The following is a 22,332-nucleotide window of genomic DNA, read 5'->3' on the forward strand; positions in this document are numbered from 1 at the left end:
ATTCTGAAAAGTTTGGGACTAAAGGTGAAATTTTAGCAAACCACAAGGACTATTCGTGCATTTTACTCAAATTAAAAATTGCACAAATCAACCTTTATGTTTCATCTTATAATTCACTTTTAAAATTAGTTTTTTTTTGGTCATTTTAGTTTTGACGATAAAGTTAACTTCGTTGATTAATTTCAGACACTCGAAAATATTGGATCACACCCGCATAAGTTTCTTTCCTACATGTTAATGCTAAAAAAATTAAACTTGATCAAACACAAGGCATCATATATATAATAAAACTTATATATTTCTGTCACTTTTGTTTCTTACTGCATAAAGTACCATAACCACTTAACTCATGTCCCTAGCTTCATCTCTTCTCTCCACAACTATATTCTTATACTTCTTAGCACAAGAAATAAAAAACACAAGATTAAGAGCAGTCAACGCTGCACACAGAAAGAAAAACCGATCCAAATGCCCGTCATTCAAGTTCGCCGGGACCCACCCGGGCTTCCCGTTTTTCGACGTAATCTTCATAACGACCGACAGTATAATACTGCTGGTGTAACTCCCCATAGCTGAAGAACACATAGACAATCCAAGCCCAATACTTTTCAACTTATCAGGAACTTGGGCCGCAAAAAACTCCCATTGGGCCACATAAGTAAAAGCTTCAGCTATTCCCACCAACACATACTGAGGTGTTTGCCAAAATATGCTTAAAGAGCTTGTTTCTTTTGGGCCTTCACTTGCATATTTTAGCCTGTGATGTTCCACTACACCTGCTGTGATGATCGCTGCTGTCGCAATAGCAAGCCCGATCCCCATTCGTTGCAGCTCGCTTGGCGGGTTGGGCTTCGTTTTGGTTAATTTGACGTATAGTGGGAGAATGAGTTTGTCATAGCAGATGATGAAAACTGATGTGCTTATTATGTCGAAAACCGTCATGCTTGCGGGTGGGATGTGGAAGTTGGAGATTTTTCGGTTCATGGCTGCACCTTGTTCGACAAAAAGTGAAATCATTTGGATGAATACTACTGATGATAATATGGTGCATAACCATATTGGGAGTAGTCTTAGGACACATTTTACTTCTTCGACTTGCGTGACGGTGCATAGTCTCCACGGGTGTGGATTTTCGCCATCATCTGGGGTCATGATCGATGCACGATCAAAAAACCTGTAATAACACAAGCGTCATGCGGGTCAAAGTGGGTTCGGGTCATAATGGTCATACTTTTAGCACAGGTCAAAACACGTTGGATCGGGTTGGGTTGACCCAAAAATGTTTTTCTTCATTTTAAGTAGTTATAAATACTTGATGCTTTAGTTATGATTAACAAAAGAGTCTTATAAATATGAATCTTTGAATAAAATGATTTAGAGGGTTGTACGTTTCTGATTTGACTCGTTTGAGATCGAACATAACCCAATATTACCATATTGCCCTTCCGCTATATCTTTCAAAAAAAAAAGTATATGTGAAGTACAACTTACTTGAAGTCATTAGTGTGATATATCCTCCTTGTTCCACTATCATTTCTTGTAAAATCTTCATACAACCCATCTCCATTAGAGGGTAACTGAAGCTTAATTTTCCTCACAGAAGCCACAATAACTTGAGAAAACCGCGAGATAGGATTACCCGAAGGCTTAAAATGTCGGTATCTAAAACTCCCGCTCACTATCGCGATCAATGCAATGAAACCACATAAACTAGATATCCAAAAGGCTAACACATACTCTCCCATTGTTTCAATATAAACTAATATTGTCTCCGAGATCAAAGAACCAAGGTTTAACGCGACGTAGAAGTAGCTCAAGAACGTTGTTTTTGCTTGTTTTTCTTCAGGATCTTCTTCATCAAACTGGTCAGCACCAAATGTGGCTAGTGCAGGCTCAGCACCACCGTTTCCAAGGGCGATTAAGTAAATTGATACGTAGAATATTGCTATTTCGATCGGTGAATGAGCATCACATAACTCTCCTATTCTACCACAACCTTTGGATTTTAACATAAAAGTTTGAGTTGTTAGTGACAATGCAACCAAACCCTGTGATGAAAAGATAAAAAAAAAAGTTGATGTTAGAAACATGGTTTAGAGTTAAGCAAGCTAGGGTGTTCAAAACCAGATATCCGAAAATTCAGATATCCGAATTTCGGATATCCGAAATTTTCGGATACCAGATTTCACTATCCGAATCCGTATCCGAAATTTCGGATACGGATTCGGATAGTGAATCGGATATCCGAAAATCCAACTTTTTATTTAATTTTTATTTTTTATTATTTTTTTCTTATTCGGAAACGGATATTTTGGATAGTTTCGGATATCCGAATATAAGTTTTCGGATATTTTTCGGATATTTCGGATATTTTCGGATACTTCGGATATCGAAAAAAAATGAAAATTAAATTTTCGGATATTTCGGATATCCGAAATATCCGATTTTTCGGATATTTCGGATTCGGATATCGGATATTTCGGATCGGATTTTCGGATACAGATACTTTTGAACACCCCTAAAGCAAGCCCCTACTAAATTTGTTCGGGTTGAAATGGGTCTTTTCTAGAAAGAGATAAATGGGCCGGGTTGGGCTGGGCTGGGTTGAGCCGCGAGCACTTATTTTTTCAGTTTGTAGAGAAAGTTATAAATATAAATCTTTGTGTAAAACGATCTAGAATGTTGTATGCATTAAACTACTCTTTTTGTGTTCCCGTTTTAACAACGTCTGTTTATAAGTAAATGGGTCAAAATTGTCACCTCTAGAGAATGGTAAGGAGAAATCGGGCCGGAAAAGGGTTGACTTACCATGGTCAAAATAACCTGAAAGACAACACAAGTGAGATATCTTCCCAAATAAGAGTCACTAATAAAGGCACCCAAAAGAGAGAACAAGTAAACACTGCCCATCCAAGTGCTAAACATGTTGGCTGCTTCTGCATTTGACTGTCTCAACACAGATTTTGAAAACAAAACCATATTCACTTCTACTCCTGTGAATGCAAGTGTTGCTAATCCTTCATTCACTGCATTAAACCAAACACCATAATCATGCATAATGAATTTACCAATTCGTGTTCGCGGTTATATACACGTTTTTTTTAACCAAAAGACATGCACAAACATACCAAGCAAGAGCATGCCGGATTTCCATCCGCCGGTTTTTCTCTTCACCGCTGGTTTTCCATGCCAATCTAACGAGCCGTCTCTAGTGCATTCATCTAAAAGCATGTTTTTAACGTTCTACACGGTATAATTTATCGGTTATAATTAATAAATGCTACTAAAAAACAAGCCAAGAAATCTAATATTTTATCGAGGTTATGTCATGCTTGATTCAAGGGGTGTTCAACTGTTCATGGTCTAGTTAACCATGTCTTAAAGAAAATTTTAGACTGAACAGCTAACTACGGTTTCCAAAAATAATTTTCAATGGTTCATTAACATATACAATACATAAAAGTATATTCCAAAAATGAAAAAAATATATATATATAAATAGTAAAGGCTAAATGATCTGTTCAAAGTCATGAACTGTAGCATTGAACCGTCAATCTGTTAAAACCGAACTAACCAACAACTAACCAACTATATTTGGACGGTTTTGTAGATTACAAATTTATCTTCTTGGTGATGAATGAACGAACTTTTGCGGATAAAAAAAAGTAGATTACAATTGTTTAATAACTTATGTTTAAAAATTGTTTGTGACATTCAAGATATTTGAGTCAAATTTAGTTCTCATATATATGATGTGATATTATTGATAGAAATACAAATGAGAAAAAGATTGCAATAGCATAATTCCTATTCATCATGTGAATAATTTGCTTTTGAAAGCCGTGAACCATTTAATTAAATTATATTTTATTTGAAAGAAATCTTGAAATTATTTAAAAACTAGAAATGAGGATGATGGTGTTGGTTGAAAGTATATATCTTTTTTGGTGTGAGACTCGAGAAATAATTTGAGTTCACTTTTCCTCTTACTTTTCTTGGGTCAAATTCAATCGACTAGTAATTAGTATTACCAAACGTTAATGAATAATGACCATTAGATTTTTTAAGGATACAATCAGTTTTATTTTATTAATAAACAATTCCTTTTTATCATACACTTATTATTCCTTTTGTAAAATAAGTACATTTATATATTAAAAAAATAATTATTGAAGTTTTACTAGCTAGATTCAGAAAAATGAGAATTCGCCATTAGAAATGTAAGGAGTTATGTTTTTTTTTTCCTCAATTTGTTACTATAACTATTAAATAGATAACTTAAATCATGATATGTTATCTATTTTATACAAGTGAAAATAATGATGTGGGTAGAATTTAGGCATCACTTGGATATGTCAATATATAATCAAAATCAAATCCAAAGCTAACTTTTTAGGATAATATTTAAAAGTGTTTTCAAATAATTATAATTATAATTATGTCCCATCTTGGGTATACAAAATAATTCAATATCAAGACTTGCAAATCTTCATCATGTTTCATGCCAAAGAAGACAAGTGGTCGAGTTAATATGTTTGTTTGTGGACTCTTACTATTTTGTAAATATACTAGTATTAAGCCCCGCGTTGCAGCGGTTGTCATAAAACTGTGTTAAGTATTAGCAATACTATACCATTATCAGCGACCACCAACACCGGAAAAGCTCGCAAAAACAAAATAAATAAAAACGGGAAAAAAAATAACGCCGAGCGAAAAGCAGACATAAAATATTTGAAACACTCACGCTCGTTGCTGAGAAATTAAACCGAAACGTAAAACATAGAAAAAAAAATAACTAAGTCCATCCAGGACCCACGTGTTGGACGAACTTGTCAAACGCAGAAAAATAGATGTGTCACGACGGGCCAGTCAAACGGGAAAAAAATATACGAAAATGTTGAACCTCACACGCACGTTGCGGTGCATTAACTCACAAAATTTAGAATGAAACAAAAAACTTGGGAAAGATGAAAAAGTATTGTGGACCAAAATTGAAAATAAAAAAGAGTTGGGATTAAATTGTAAAAGATGAAAAACTTTGTGTTAAAAGTAAAAAAACTAAAGGTCTAAATTGCAAAATTGATGTTATTTATTAATTTTAGATAAAGATAAGGATAAAAATAAGTTATATCTTTATATGGTTATTAATTAATATTAATATGAAAAGAAATGAGTAAACAAATATAAATAAAATTTATGAGGTTGAAGGAGAGAATGCCATGTGGCATTATTTGGAGTCTTTTATTATAAGTTAGATTAATTGTATATATAGTTTACGGGTTAGGTTAACGTACAAATGCCCTTATCGTACATTACGTACGCTACAATCTCAGCCGTCCGATCATCTTCCCGCATTGAATTCGCATGTTTTTTTTAACAATTTCGCATGTTGGTTTTTTAACATGCGATTTCATCAAAATTACCACATACGAAATTGTTACAAAAAAACAACATTCTATTTCATCAAAATTATCACATGCGAAATTGGTACAAAAAACAATATGCGAATTCATCAAAAATTATCACATGCGAAATTGTTATAAAAAAACAACATGCTATTTCATCAAAATTATCACATGCGAAATTGGTAGAAAAAAACAACATGCGAATTCATCAAAAATTATCACATGCGAAATTGTTATAAAAAAACAACATGCGATTTTAAAATGCGGGAAGATGATCTGACGGCTGAGATTGAAGTGTACGTAATGTACGATAAGCAATATTGTAGAGTACTCTTTACTTATAGTTTACATACTCTTTTACTTATAGTTTACATACGTCTTCCTTTGTAGGTAACAAGGGGTTTTATAAATATATTATTTGTATATATAGTTTACATATGTCTTCATGTAATAAGTGGTTGAACTAAAAACTAGCATAAAGCTCCAAAAGTTATAGTCGGTTCGACGGTTCAGGTTGACGATGCAACAGCAACAATAACAATAATACTAACAACATTTTATTTAAAAAAAAAGTTAATTTAAACATTATAAGTTTATATAGACATGTGATACTCATGTCAATATTTACCACAACTAACTCATTTATGAATTAGCTAAACGTAAACTATATATTTCACGTATCTGATATTTGAGTATTAGACATGTATAACCGGGTCCTATAACTTAATATATTCACAAAAAAAAAAAAAAATTACTATAATAAACTCAATATTTTCACAAAAAGAATGCTAATTACTGGTCAACATGTTTAATTATTGTAGTTAATAAATAATTTTGCTCTGAACATTAGTTCGTGAATGATCATAGCTTGTTGGAGTATATGGAGAGCTCGAAATGATATGGTATTTAGAGGTATCGATCCTAAAGTGGCGGATATTATTGCGGAGGTGAAAGCGTGCGTTTATTTGTGGTATAAATGTAGACATAAAGATAGTCATTGTGATTGGGTTTCGTGGTGTAATTTTAACTTGATGTAAGTGTTTCGGGGCGGCTCGGTCTCCTTCTTGGAGACGAGTCTTTTTTGCCGTTTAATGAAAGTTTCTTTACAAAAAAAAAAAAAAAAAAAAAAAAAAATAGTTCGTGAAGTAAACAAATTTTACCCCTGGATTTTATATTTTTTGTATGTATATCTTTTCCTATTAAGCCAAGGAACAAAATCATGAATATTTTTTTTTTCAAAGATGCTTAATAAGATTATCTTACCTTTCTATCACTAAACAACAATTAAAGCTTGTTTCAATGGCTATAACTTTCTAGATACACTCAATGTGCTCCATAAAGAATTATAGTAATAAAGTAAGCATGTTATTTAGTTGATAATTGTCATCTTTTACTACTTAAATATCTAAAACACATGACAATAATAATACTATATAGAAATAAAATATTGCAAAAAAATATAATAATAAATATGCAAATAGACTTGAAATTCATATTAGTTTAAAAAAACATTTAACTGCATAATGTTTGTAAAGAAATTAAAATTCCTTAAAGGAATTGAAATTTGAAGCAACTAGATTTAAATAAACGAAAATGAGATAAAAATAACAAACAAAACTACAAACACTTTTTCAAATGGTAATATTTTCATTTAAAAGTTTCTTAATTGGTAAGATTTTATCACAAGCAAAATTATCTTCTTCTGTGTAAAAAAAATCAAGAAACACAAAGTTTCTTCAAAATGGCATTTGCAAAAGTCACAACATGAAAGATATCAAATTACACATATGTGTGTGGTTTATTTATCTATATATATTTATTGAAATATAAGTTGACAAAGGTACCTGCAAATTATCATTGTTGCATAAGATTGGAAGATGATCTGTTGTTGAAGGTTGACTGGATTCTTTTCTTGACTCCATTTTAGTGTGAAAGAAGACCTAAAGGGTTTACAGGGACTCACTCCATATATATGCATGGTGGATGCATATTGTATATGTTATATAATATATAATATTTAATTTATTATTAAAAATATTAAAGTGATTTGAAACATTCTATTGATTTACATCATTTATATGACGACTGATGAATAAAGATGTTCTCACATTGATAAATTATCTCTTATAATATTTGTCTTGTATGGCCGATCACCGTACAAAATATATGTACAATAGTTGAATTGTATGTATAGTGTAATGTAATTTTGAGATATCATTTGGTTATAGGGATGTAAACGAACCGAACGAACACGAATAAGGCCTTGTTCGTGTTCGTTCGTTAAGGAAATAAATGTATTCATGAAAGATTCATGAACACTTATCGAACGAGATTTTATGTTCGTGTTCGTTCATTAAGAAAATGAGAGTGTTCACGAACAGTTCACGAACACAAATAAATTTGGCCAACGCGACGAAGGATAAAGGTGGATGGCCCATAGAGTAGCACTGGAACTTAAATCCCTTATTGTGGAATGGAGGTCGACCGTATTCGTCGATGTAAATAATGAGAAAGGAAAAGGAAATTGTACATAAACAAAGTAAAATTAGGTTTTCTAGTTTAACTGTTATGGTAATAAAATAAATAAAAGTTTAATAATATAAAAAGTATAGATAAAATATATGAAAGTACAAAAGACTTTAATTAAAACAAACATACGACCATAATCGAACGCATATAAAATGAACGAAAGTTCACGAACGAGACCTCTGTTCATGTTCGTTCATTTAACTAATCGAACAAAATTTCTTGCTCATGGTTCGTTTATTAAATGAACGAACATAAACGAACTTCCCGCCGAATGGTTCACTACCTGTTCGCTGAACGTTTGGTTCGTTTACAACCTTATAATTGGTTATTTAATTATATATACATACACACACAAACTATTAATAAAGATTTAGCAAAAGTTATACACACTTCAGATAGACTTTTGATCGACGTCTGTGACAATCCCATGACTTTTTTGTTCTTGGGAGACGATCGGAAGGGTTAACTAAAATTTTATGAGGGCAATTAGGATTTTAGTTTATAAATAACATTATTTTTTTTTCATGGAGGACGACACCCATAGTTATGCCATAGGTTTGCCTCTGATTGACGTTGACATAACAAATTTAATTTGCTACTTAGTGTGAAAAATAAAATATTCGAAACCAATTTAAACTTAGGGTATTTGGAGTGGTGATCGGCAAAACTCGGTAAACCAGTTTACCGACGCGGTAAACCACCGCCAGCAAGAAGTTTACCAATTTTGACTTGTTTGTTCGGTGATGGCGTGTCAATGCGGGGAGGGAGGATAGGAGAGAGGGGGTGTGTGGGGTGAGGTCCATTCCAATCTCAACCAATCACACATTTTTTTTTAAATAGTTTACCACTTCACCAAGTGTCTAATCATTGCTAACACTTTTGAGCATAGTTTACCATTTTGACATGATACACTCTCATTGGTTAATTTTTTAGTTTGCTACTCACAAATGTCTATGTTTGATTTGAAAAATTATACTCGACACACAATAAAAACATAATTACAAAAACATGTTTGATTTGAAAAATTATGCTCGACACACAATAAAAACATAATTACAAAAAAACGTGAATTGTTTTATTTTTCTTCGGTATATATACTCTTTTTCTTCATAAATAAAAATTGCATTGGTATATTTACTCTTTTTCTTCATAAATAAAAAATGCATTTAAAACTCACCCGAATCAATAAATACAGTTAATATTCACTGGATTTATGGATTATTTTTAGGTATGTCATGATTAATTGTTAATAATTTCATTGCGGAGTTTTTTTCTAAAATGGTGTTGGTGGAAAAAGTATTTACCAAAATGGTGTTGTTTCAAAAATATTTACCAAAATAGTATTTTAGTTGTTAAATACAAAGAAAATTTCACTTTATAATTTTTCACTCCTAACTTTATTAGTTAACTTCAATTCATTAAATAATTATTAATTTAAGCATTCTTTTAAATAAGCTAACTGTAGAACTCAAATATTATTCCCATCTGATCTAGAAATGTATATTAATATGTAATTACAAGTGTTTTATTTATATAAAATCAATGAGATACAATAAGCAAAAACTTAAAAATACATATATCATATTAAATATATACATGTTTTTTTTAAAAAGATACAAAAACTAAATATTTCGTTTCCAAATAACCGGGCTGGTTTGAAATTCATAGGTTCGTAATCGATTTAAAATTTGAATTCGGAATTTGATTAGTATCAACAACCAATTAATTATAGTTCTTTTTATTTTTTAAGCAACCCAAACCAGCTTTTATTTTTCTTTTTATTATTCTCAAGTCAACTCATTACAATCTTTTCATATTTTATTTTGTATAATCAGTTTTTTAATCTAATAAGAATCTGTAAATTGTGAACCGGCTCAGTTATTCAAAATATACAACTTTTATACTTTTATAAAAAAAACATTTATAGATTTAACTATAACATATATATTATTCATTATCTAGTTATTTGTTGTTTATCATTTTTTATATACACTAGATAAACAACGTTGATAATTAAATATTTATTTTAGAGTTCACAATAATCGTAATAGTAATTTTATTTGGAACGATGATGGCAAAATTTATTTTTGAGCTCACAATAATAGTAACAGTAATTTATTTGGAACGATGATGGCAAAAATATTTGTTGTTAACAATGTTCTTTTATTAAAAAAAATATTAATACAAATAATTATCTATACTATATAATAAAAGAAACCATTAAATGGACACTTGTCATCATATTAGGCTATGTAACTTTAATTATATAGATAATCTCATACTAAATTATAGATAATTGTTATTTTATCTCATCCTTAATTATTGATAATTATTATTTAATTTAATCTCTTATATATAACTCTCCTACTAAATTATAGATAATTGTTATTTAGTTTAAATTTAAATTTTATTTTTTCATTATTAAAAAATTATATCGATTTTATTACATAATTTATAAATCAAATTGTATATAAATTGCAAATAATAATTTGATATATAAAATTAGATTTATTTAAACCGTGTAATACACGAGGTTTTAAAAATATAACTTTGTATAAACATATTATTTATTTTTTTTCATTATTAAACAAACTATATCGATTTTATTACATAATTTATAAATTAAATTGTATATAACTTGCAAATAATAATTTGAGATATAAAATTAGATTTATTCAAACTGTGTAATATACAGAGGTTTTTAACAATATAACTTTGTATTGATATATTATTTATTTTTATTTTCATTATTAAAAAATTGTATTCATTTTATTACATAATATATAAATCAAATGGTATATATCTTTCAAAAAATCATTTGATATATAAGATTAGATTTATTGAAACTGTGTAATACACAGGGGGTTTTAAATATATAACTTTTTTTTTATTATTTGGAATACAAAATTACATTTTTTCAACCTGTAATACATGTGGTTTTTTTAAAATATAACTTTTTTATTATTTGGTATATAAAATTACATTTATTCAATCCATACAATACATGGGTTTTTAAAGATATAATTTTTTATTATTTAATATATAAAATTACATTTATTCAACTCATATGAGGTTTTTAAAGATATGTTGTTTTATTATTTAATATATCAAATTACATTTATTCAACCCGTGTAATACACGGGGTTATAACCTAGTTTAATGATAAACTAAATCTTAACCAATGAGATTAGGAGTGAGAAACTTTATAGTCAAATTTTCTTTGCATTTAACAACTAAAACACTATTTTGGTAAATATTTTTGAAACAACACCATTTTAGTAAATATTTTTTCAACCAACACCATTTTAGAAAAAAACTCTTCATTGCGCTGCAAGGCTAATGAAACATTAAATTTATTTTCATACCAAAAGAATGTTAATTATGCTTACAATATCGGTTATTATTAGGCCAAGATACCATTGAGTATCATGATTCACTACCACCATACATTGTCTATGCGTATATACATCAATACACATAACTTTTGGCTTTGACATATATTTCTATGATTTGTACCTACCTATAGCAAACTTATATGATAAGTGTCTAAAGTTATAAAATTATTACTCGATCAAACGTGAATGTTTTATTAATAAGAAACACTTATAATTTTAAATATTGATATTTAAGTTATAGTATACAAAATACATGTTATAGTACTCATCACATGGTGAGACCTTAGAACTCAACATATATAAGTCTTTGACCCAACATCAACTTAACTTATACAGGATATTAATACGCAATTGTCCTATTTCACATAATGATGTCATTAGGGGCGGATCCACATGATGCGGGTCGGGGTCCACGGACCTCAATGTTTAAAAAAAAATAGGTAGAACCGGTATGTTAAATTTTTCAAGGACCCTATAAAATAAATTAGTTGGACCCCAAAATATTAAAAGCAAAGATGGTATAGTGGTAAATCTCCTTGTGTTCCAACAAGTATGCCTCAAGTTCAAGTCTTACATCTCTTGTTTTTTTAGTTTATTTTTTTCATCAAACTTAAAGTAGTGTTTTAAAACACCACAACCACCCATTGACCCTCTAATTTGTTTTTTTTAAATGATAAATTTAATGTCTCCGAATGATTTTATTTCACATTTGATTACCAAATAAAACTTTGAACATATAGTGGCGTTCAAAAAAAAAAAAAAAAAAAAAAAAAAGCTTAAACAAATTTTGAAGTTATTTGAAGTAGTTGTGTTGTTTAGGTAGCTATTGGTTTCAAACAACTTATTAATCACCACAATTTGATAACTTGATTCTTAAAAATGGTTCTTAATAATGTAGTGGTTTCATGTCCACTAAATGCTTCTACATTATTTCCTAGCCCGAGCCGATCCGACTACGATGACCGACCCAAAAATTTTAATGTTTGGTTGTGAAAAATTCTAACACAAAAAAATGAACTCCGAAAAAAAATTCTGAATCTGACACTGAATGCCACTGGATGTCATACATGTGTGATTAAGTCAATGGATAATGTGCATTATCACCAAAAATTTTAATTTTGTCAATAAGTGAATTACAATAACATAATTACTAGTTTGAAAAATACAATTGCTTTTAAGCGTTTCCACATCTATTGGGAATGGGTACACAATATTATTATAAAATTATAGCTAAAATTCAATACTTGAAAATGTAAATAAAATGATTTTATATTTATTATCTAATTAAAATGATATAGAGTGATAGGTGTATTTAACCTCAAAAAAACATAACTGTAATTTGTAAGCAAACAAAGTGGGACCCTTGTAATACGATGTTAGGTGAGGGATACAAAATGAAGGTGTTTAAAATACTGGTAAAATATAGCTAAATTGAGACCGCCCGTAATGGGGCGTGATTTATAAAATTTTTTTGAAAAAAAACGTTCGAAAACGCCGACTAGCCGCTACACCCCGGCGTGTTTCGGCGTTATTTTCGGCAAATTTGGTTTTGGCGTTCTTTGAAACACGCTGTGATGGAGGTTGATTGGCCAATCAGAAACTAGCAACGGCTAGTTAACGGCTACTTTGATTTTTTTTTAACCTTTTACCTATATATATATACAAACTCCTTCAAATTTAATCAAAACTCTCTCAAAAACACTAACATTTTATAAAAATTGATGGATTCCTCTAGTTCTTCATCTATGTATTTTTTTTTTAATTTAATGAAGTATTTTAAGTTTTTAATTAAAAAAATTGTTTAATGATTGGAAGGGACGTTATTGGGCATTATTCTCACTACGCCACTTTTGCAATAACGCCCAATAATGCCCCCATGCTGACTGGACTGTCACGTGACGCAAAACGCCCATGGATGGGGGCATTATTGCTCAAACCACTACGCATGGTCTGATTAAAAAACATAGCATTAATGTAAACAATTCGATTAGATTAAAGTTGTTATTTCTTAAATACCATCTATGTTTTCTTTTTCCTTTTTCGTTTCTTAAATACCATCTATATATATATTTTTTCCTTTTTCGTAAATAAGTAGACTCGTGAACACAATAAAAATTACCTAAGTTATTCTCTTTAATCTTTTATCAACCTCTATGAATAAGTTAGATGATATTTTTGTCGACCAATTAGAATCTCTTTGATGTGTGAACCAACCTTAAAATCGAAATTTATGTGGAGTGTAAACCAGCACCAATCCATTTATTTATATTTAAGTTTTTTTAGCGGCCAACAGAATCAATCCCGAGCACTTTTGGGGCACCCACTGGACCAAACGGAGTACTCCGAGACAGTGGCGGACCCAGGAATTATTTTCTGGGGGTGCGAACGAAGGGTTCAACCAAATTTTCAAGGTGTGTATTTTACATCGAAAATACACTAATTTTTTTTTCAAGGGGGGCGCCCGCCCACCCAAGCCAAAGCTTGGGTCTGCCCATGCTCCGAGAGTAACCCGAGTCCACCACCAATTCCAGAGAAAACCCGGTAACCCACCCACCCGTAGGCACGACGGTGAAATTACCAGTAAAACTCGTTTGGCTCAAGAATCGAACTCATATTTCCTTAGGTCTCCTATCATTTTTGGATGAGATGGTATATTAGTTTTCTTCAAATTCAAATTATGAAAGATCAATTCTACCTTAAATTTTAACATAAATATCATTACCACTATTGCTATGACTAATTCGTCCTCGTATGATCAAATTACCATAAAAAATACTTTGTTTTACTTGTGAATTAACGTCCTCTAGGTAATGCAGCGAACTTTTAATTCAGTTTTCACAAATTTATTAAAATTAAACTCTAACACGACTCCTTTGTCAATAAAACCTTCAAATGAAGTTTTATAACTTTCTACACCATTAAATATTTATAAAAATATTTATGAAAATGTCTTAAACCTTTTAGAACTGTGATTTACAAATTAAATTAGAAGCGTAACTTCCTAAAATCTCTAAAAAGCTCGTGGCTAAATAATATGAATTATTAATTATATAAGTATATTTTAAGTATATCATTTATAAAAAAATAGAACTAAATATGCATTATTATATATTAGAGTGGTGCTCACATGATGTTGCTCGAAACACAACACGTTGATTAGTGATTTTAAGGGTGTGTACAAGCTGGTTCGATTCAGTTTTGAGTCAAAACCATAACCCAAACCAAAAATTTGGTTAGGTTTAGTTTTGAATGGGCCTATAAACCAAGATATAATTAAAACTAACGTAGTGTTTTTATAAATTCCGTATGTACCGTTGTAAGTATGTTATTTTATTAGTGTTCCAAACCCGCCATGCAATGTTTTAAAACCCGGTTTTTAAGTCATACCGGGTTGTGCTCTAAAATGGTTCAATCGGTTGAACCGGGTTGTATCGGGCGGTTGAACTGTGTTACTAGTTAACACTATAAATTCCATAAAATACAATCTCATCTAAAAAAAACAATCTAATCTCAACTAGGATTTATGTAACTGATCATAGTTTTATCTAAAAACAACTATTTCTATTGTAAACTATTAAGCATTTTACGAATATTTTTATTAGTTATAAACAATATTGCATTGTATGAGGTGAGTAACAAGTTCAACAATGACGAAATATTGGAATAAAATGTACTAAGCTAATTACCGGAAATATGGAAGATCAATATTACCTTAATATTGTATTTTATTAAAATTAAGAAATTAAATCTTAAGATAATGCAAACCGGTTCAATGGTTTGAACCGGTAGAACCGGATTTACCGCCGGTACATAAGACATACCGTATTCGGGTTTTACCGGCCTTTATCATACCGGACTCATGTCCGATATGCGGTTTAACCGGTATAACCGGCCGATTTATACCGGTATTTAAAACATTGCCGCCATGAGCATTCGTTTCTATGATTATAACGGGTGTTAATACTGCAACAAACTTAACGAATAACTTTTCTGTGACTTTCGATTTTCGAATATACAACCGCAACATGGTTTCTTATCGTCACATAGAATGTCTCGTCACAATTTAGTTATTTTTATCCACGTTTCAAACCCGACACAAAGCTAGGTTGATGATAACCCACTTATTTGCTCAAAAGTAGAGATTGTTTCAAAAGTTTCTTATTCGAGCCCGATTTAGTTATTAAAATGGGCCGGCCCATTTAGAGCCCATCTAATAACCAAGCAAAACTCTCCCTCTCTCTCTACACCACACAGACGAAAATGGCGTCGTTGGGACTTACCCTTTCCTGTACAATTTCCCGCTTAAATCTCATGTCAGAATTATCACATAATCTCCCTACAATCAGAGTTTTCAAAGCATTATCCTCTAGATTAACACCACAAAAGCCGTTACATCATCACAGATTGTTCAAATCTTCATTCTCTACTCTTAATTGTTCGAAAACCCTAGGTTCGAATCTCGTTTTCTACGACAATTTGGTTGTTCTTGGAATCGAAACAAGCTGCGATGACACTGCCGCAGCTGTTGTAAGTAAATTAATTATTTATACAGTATACACTAGCTGGTTTTATCATTTATGCTATTGGAATACCTAATTGATTAATATTGTTGTTATTGTTTTGTGTTTGGTGGTGGTTTTTAGGTCAGAGGTGATGGTGAAATCCTTAGCCAAGTTGTATCTTCTCAGGTAAAATGTTTATTAATGATTGTTAATAGCGCGCATAGCAGGCGCTATAGCGAATAGAGTAGCGAAGCGCTCACGTGTCGCTATCTGATTTTGGCGCCTCCATAGTGGGATTTTAGTTTTTTTTTTGGTTTTAATATAAATAGCGATATAATATACGTATAAAAGAGCAGGATTTTAGGTGTTTTGTTAAATATACATATAAAAACAGTGTATTTGGATATTATATACGTAAAAAATGTTTCTAAAACTTTCTTCTAGTGTATCGTTAAACATAAAATAGCACCCACTATTTCATCGCTATCGCTACGTAGCGTATAGCTAGTTTGTCGCTACGTCCGCTATTCGCTATTAACAATCATGAATTATTAGTAGCTGCTGAGATAGTTATCATCTTATATTTTTAAACCTCATGAAGAGACCTGTTGAGTTCAATGAAGGTGAAGGTTTGGTTGGGGATTTAGGGCATAATGATTTTGTTTTATACAATGGAACCTAAGAAATAGGCTATGCTTGATGGGTGCTATTATATATGCTTTTCTAAATGGCAATTGTTATGAGGTGTTACCGAATAAAAGAATAGTGAAGCAAGAAAATGAACCAAACATGAACTCAAATGTACATGGAAATTCCAATGCTTAAACATTGAGAAAACATCCAACTGTCACCTAAATGTGTGCTATTACCCTAATTCACTTTCACCCTAATTCACTTTCTTGGTCCTTTTATGCCACATATGCAACAAGTTTCTTTTACTTATCAATGCAAAGTGCTTTGGTTTTTCACCTACTTATACTATTCTAATGTATATTCATTAAGGCAGATCTGCTTGCACGGTATGGAGGAGTAGCTCCTAAAATGGCAGAAGAAGCTCATTCTCAGGTGATTGATCAGGTATGACATCTACTACTTGACCGCTGTATTGTTTTCTAAGTTTTTATTTGCTGAAATAAATCAAGATGTTTGCATCATTGAACTTCTATCTGTATGACATAATGATTTGCTATTAAGGTGCATTACATAAATGCTAAATGCAGTTTAGCAGATGCAAAGAGTCGTTATTAATGGCCTTAACCTGCTGTTTTATTCCTCAAAAATCAATTTTTACCAAAGTAAATGGTAAATGATTTTAACTCATGTTCTTTTATGCTATGCTTTAAGGTAGTACAAGATGCACTTGATAAGGCTAACTTAGCAGAGGCAGATCTCTCTGCAGTTGCAGTTACTATTGGTCCTGGGCTAAGCCTGTGTCTAAGAGGTACGGCTGATTTTTGATCTTTTATTTCTTTTCTAGCTAGTTATTCATCGTCAAATTCTTGTTTTCACTGTATCCTTCTCTTCTATCCCTTTTCTAGTTTGTTTGACTTTGTTTTTATGGAATGTTATCTGTAGTTGGTGTGCAAAAAGCTCGGAAAATCGCTGCTACTTACCAGTTGCCTATTGTCGGTGTGCATCACATGGAAGCTCATGCTTTAGTAGCCAGGTACAACTTATCAATAAATTTTCAAATATTGGATATCAAGAACACTAAATTACAAATTTATATAAGTCCAAGGGACCAATTACACAGAATCTGGTCTGCAGAGAAAAGTCAAAGCAGACAAGTTTGTATTATGAAGTTGACCCGAGAATCTTTACAATATTGAGCCTATTTATAGTATGTGAATCGGTGCAAAGAAGGAGATAACAGTCTAAACACCACGTCGTTTGGTGTAACAGAAACTGTCAATAACCGTCGATAACGGCCATTTTACTTTTTCAGCGTTTGACCTTTGGCTTCTGCCTTGTGACCAGTTTTGCACATAATCATATCTAATCTAATATGTTCAATCCTACTACATATATACATAAGTTAAATAAACCTAAGTTTAGTTTATAATATAACACAACTGATCAAGTAGTTATAATCTGATCTTTGTAATTATTGACTGGATTTGTTTTTTTTTTTTGTTTATCTGCTTGGTTTTGACTGGTTTTCGTTCACTTATTTCAAGTTTCTTATAAGTTACCAATATACAAGCGTGCCGCTTTGTTTATCTTTTCAGTTTCCACTATGATATTTGCAACTTTTTGGCGAAGTACGTCTGCAATAAGATTATCATAGTTTAAGAGGGTAATCTGGATCCACCTGCAACAGAAAGTAAAACAGGAAAACATGCTGACCCATATTGTCTTTCTTTCTAATAATTATGTGTTTCCTACTTTTGAAGCAATCTAACTTTATGATTCTGGATGCTCCACTTTCACCACTAGGAACTTACACATAGTTTAGACTTAGTCAACTTTTTGGAGATTGTTAAATTAAATCATTTTGATCTTTTACAAGTGAAACATCTTCATCATGTTCTTGAAAGGCGGCAGTCCAGTCTCCTTAAAGTTGACTACTAACAGGCCCCATCAAATATTGATGTTTCCGTATTGTCTGATCCAATCATGTTTCGATAAGAATCATGAACTTTGACATGCCTGTGCTTCTTGAACATTCTTGTGGCGTGTTCCGTGCTCAAAAGGCGCTCAAAAGGTACGTCAAATGATTGCTTCTTCTTTTTTTTATTTCAGGTTATGTGATAGAGATTTGCAGTTTCCTTTCATGGCTCTTCTTATATCAGGTATAATAAATAATTCATGTACTAACAACCATTTCAGTTGAGTTTATACAAATTACTATAGAATTTCCCAGTTAAAGGCTATAAACACAAAGAAATGTCGTGTAATTAGTGGGCCAGCATGATGAAATGGAAGATTTCTTCGATTGCATCCAACTTTGTACTTCTACTTATTAAAATTTGAATTTTGGATATCGACTAAAGGGATGTAGTTAATAAGCTTGATATTTGGATAAATAACTGTCTGCTACTATGGTGGTATTATAAGCAGTTTGGAACTGGCTCTTGCATATATTTCAGATTTCAATGCTACTTTCTATCACTTCACGTAAAGCGTACATAAGTAATATTAAATAATAAATAATCCAGAAATCTCTTCTGCTACTCATATATTATTGAGAGTGCAGAGAGTAGGCAGGTGATGGCTCAATGAAATAAGAGTAAGTCATAGATAAGATTATAATATTTCACTGAATTGTGTATATATGTACTGTATGATGCCTTCATAGATTGTCTTCTAGGTCTCTGTTTTGTGACTTTGTCTATGTTAAGTTCTACATGTACTTTTTTATGTATTTACAAGATTATTCAAGTTTTTTAATAAGTCAACTGTTTTCTTTTTCTTTAAATAATTAGGTTTCGACAGTTGAAATTAGAATCTTTAAAGTTTTGTGACTAATCATCTGGATAAGTTAAAAATGTTGATCTAAAAGCCACTTGACTTTCTTGTTAGAGGTAGATGTGGAAATGTCTATTAGTTTACTTTTGAATGAGTCAATACAGTTAAAAAAGTGGTTAATATTACTTTTATATAAAGGAGGGAGTAGGGGGCTGAAACAGGTTTAATGGGCCGAATCCACCTAAGAGACTAAGACCAGCCCCGAATGTTGAGCCCAATGAAACATACAACATACATCATCACCACTAAAAGTGTATTTCTAATGCCTAAATAATTATTATTGAAATAATATAGTTTTTTTAACCCTATATACTTTTGCTTTGTTTTGCTTCTAAGGTGGACATAATCTTCTAGTTCTTGCACGTGATCTTGGCCATTACTTACAGCTCGGGACCACTATAGATGATGCAATTGGTGAGGCATATGACAAGTCAGCAAAGTGGCTCGGTCTTGATTTGAGGAGGAGTGGTGGGCCCGCTATAGAGGAGCTTGCTCGACAGGGTGATGCTCAATCTGTAACGTTTTCTGTAAGTTGTGTTTGAGACTTAAGAGAAGCATGTAGAGTATCTGAGTATGCACATAACTCATAACATAAAGATTTTGCTTTCCTTGGTTCAGGTTCCAATGAAACAACATAAAGATTGCAACTTCTCGTATGCTGGTCTAAAGACTCAAGTGAAGCTTGCAATCGAATCCAAAAATATGTATGTAGTTTATTTAAAATTTTGTTTATTTTTTATAAATTAACTGTTGATCATTCTTGAGGAAAAAAAAACTTAATAGTGTAAATTGCCATTTTTGTCCCTGAGGTTTGGCCGGTTTTGCGACTTTCATCCAAAGGTTTGTTTTTCCGCATTATATGGATCCAAAAGGTTTGAAATCTTGCCATTTTCATCCGGCTCGTTAACTCCATCCATTTTTTTTTGTTAAGTCAGATTTATTTCATTTTTTTGTTAACTTAAAGGGCAATTTAGTCTTTTTCTCCTATGTACAAGCATTTAAAATACCCCTGACCGAATCCGTTAGACCGAATTGCCCTTTAAGTGAAAAAAAAAAGACGGAAATACCCCTGACTTAACGAAGAAAAATAGATGGAGTTAATGAGCCGGATGAAAATGGCAAGATTTTAAACCTTTTGGATCCAGATGCGCGGAAAAACAAACCCTTGGACGAAAGTCGCAAAACCGACCAAACCTCAAGGACGAAAATGGCATTTACTCAAAATATTATTAACTGATTGTTCATAAAATATGATTCACGTAATCTTTCTTGAAGTGATGCTGGGATCCCCTTCTCTTCTGCAAGTATTGAAGATCAACGCCTACGAGCTGATATTGCTGCCTCATTTCAGGTGACAAAAGAAGATGCATACATCAATTTACATTACATCTGGCAATTTTGAGTCGTTATGTTATGGATGAGTCAAATTGAGTTGTGTATAATCTTCAAACATTTACCTTTCATGCAGAGGGTTGCGGTATTGCATCTAGAAGAGAGGTGTGAACGGGCTATTCAATGGGCATTAGAGATTGAGCCATCGATTAAACATTTGGTATTGTTCTGTATAGTTTTCCCACATTATTCTCATGCAGCTGGCATTCTGACAATATGCTTAGTTTGAATCATTTCATCAGTCCCGCTTTCTGTAGGTTGTTTCAGGGGGTGTTGCGTCGAATCAGTATGTGAGGGCCCGCCTTCACGAGGTTGTTGCTAGGAACTCCCTTCAACTCGTCTGCCCTCCTCCAAGTCTCTGTACCGACAATGGTATCCTTTTTTTTTCTTTGAGTAAACTTCCGTTTTGCTCCCTGTGGTTTGGTCGTTTTAACGGTTTCGCCTCAATCCTTTAAAAATAACCATTTTACTCCCTGATCTATAAAGCTTATCTCTATTTCACTCCCTGCCCCTAACGCCATCCAATTCAACTGTTAAATCCTGGTCACATCCCCAATTATCAAACCCGAATGTTTCCTTAGTAAGTTACCAGGATTTAACAGTTGAATTGGATGGCGTTAGGGGCGGGGAGTGAAATAGAGATAAGCTTTATAGATCAGGGAGTAAAATGGCTATTTTTAAAGGATTGGAGCAAAACCATTAAAACGACCAAAACACAAGGAGCAAAACGGAGGTTTACTCTTTTTCTTTTATACACGTCCCATGAATAGATGTAATGGGCCCCACGACCACATCTTTGTTTCATATTGTACCATAAACATAATCCACAAACTGTAAAATGTTAAATTATTAAAAGGTATTGTGACATTAAGACTGTACCATAATCCACAAACTGAAAAATGTTAAATTATTAAAAGGTATTGACGTTAAGACCTGGTTTCTAATGTTATTTCGTCTTTTAGGTGTAATGATTGCCTGGACCGGTATTGAGAATTTTCGGTTAGGAAGATTTGATCCTCCACCACCTGCCATCGAACCTGAGGATTGTCAGGTTTGAATATTCTCTTTTCTCTCATCTAGTTATTTTGTGTTTTTATACACGTCTAAATGTTTATATTCTACATTAATTTATCTATCTCTGGTATATAATTGGTTGTGTTATGTTTGAAATGTAGCTTGATTTGAGGCCGAGGTGGCCGTTGGGGGAGGAATACGAGAGAGGAAGAAGTATAGCTCGGTCAATGAGGACGGCTCGGATCCATCCATCTCTTACTGCACTTACCCAAGCTTCTCAGTGCCAAAAATCATAATTTTTGTCTTCATATTCTTGCACCATTTGGTTTCTGTACCATAAACCTGCCGTTGGGCTGATATAGAAATATAATTTTATCTTCGAATGTCACTTTAGAAATAAAAGCAAATTTGTATGAAAACTGGTCGGGTTGGGTTGGGTTGACTAAAGGTTAAGTATGAAGATAATAATATAAAGAGTTAATAGCCAAAATGGTCCCTGAGGTTTGCTCACTTTTGCCACTTTAGTCCAAAACCCAAATTTTTTACATCTGGGTCCCTGAGGTTTGCATTTTGTTGCCATTTTGGTCCAAATTTTAAAAACCTCATTTTTTCACTGTTGCAACCAGT

The 22,332-nt window shown here is 32.1% G+C and overlaps 2 protein-coding genes across 3 annotated transcripts; one reads left to right on the forward strand and one right to left on the reverse strand.

The window, feature by feature from the left end:
- Positions 1–255: 255 nt before the first annotated feature.
- Positions 256–7,362, reverse strand: LOC110917246 (protein NRT1/ PTR FAMILY 7.3). Of its 2 annotated transcripts, none has more exons than XM_022161836.2 (5): positions 7,250–7,362; positions 3,129–3,243; positions 2,809–3,026; positions 1,492–2,048; positions 256–1,174 (listed from the first exon to the last, which is right to left on the reverse strand). In XM_022161836.2, exons 1-5 carry the CDS (start codon positions 7,325–7,327, stop codon positions 343–345), a joined length of 1,800 nt encoding a protein of 599 aa, XP_022017528.1. In that variant the 5' UTR covers positions 7,328–7,362; the 3' UTR covers positions 256–342. The 2 variants fall into 2 exon arrangements, with proteins under 2 accessions (XP_022017528.1, XP_035841781.1); XM_035985888.1 differs by having other exon boundaries at positions 2,761–3,026.
- Positions 7,363–15,556: 8,194 nt separating this feature from the next.
- LOC110916068 (probable tRNA N6-adenosine threonylcarbamoyltransferase, mitochondrial) lies at positions 15,557–22,093 on the forward strand. Its single transcript, XM_022160815.2, has 13 exons — positions 15,557–15,856; positions 15,973–16,017; positions 16,834–16,908; positions 17,176–17,272; positions 17,407–17,497; positions 18,574–18,623; positions 19,636–19,826; positions 19,918–20,003; positions 20,575–20,650; positions 20,768–20,851; positions 20,949–21,063; positions 21,654–21,742; positions 21,867–22,093. The coding sequence occupies exons 1-13, from the start codon at positions 15,590–15,592 to the stop codon at positions 21,999–22,001; spliced, it is 1,401 nt and encodes a 466-aa protein (XP_022016507.1). The 5' UTR covers positions 15,557–15,589; the 3' UTR covers positions 22,002–22,093.
- The last annotated feature ends 239 nt before the right edge of the window (positions 22,094–22,332 follow it).

Source organism: Helianthus annuus, chromosome 16 (assembly GCF_002127325.2).
Source record: "Helianthus annuus cultivar XRQ/B chromosome 16, HanXRQr2.0-SUNRISE, whole genome shotgun sequence".
NCBI lineage: Eukaryota > Viridiplantae > Streptophyta > Magnoliopsida > Asterales > Asteraceae > Helianthus > Helianthus annuus.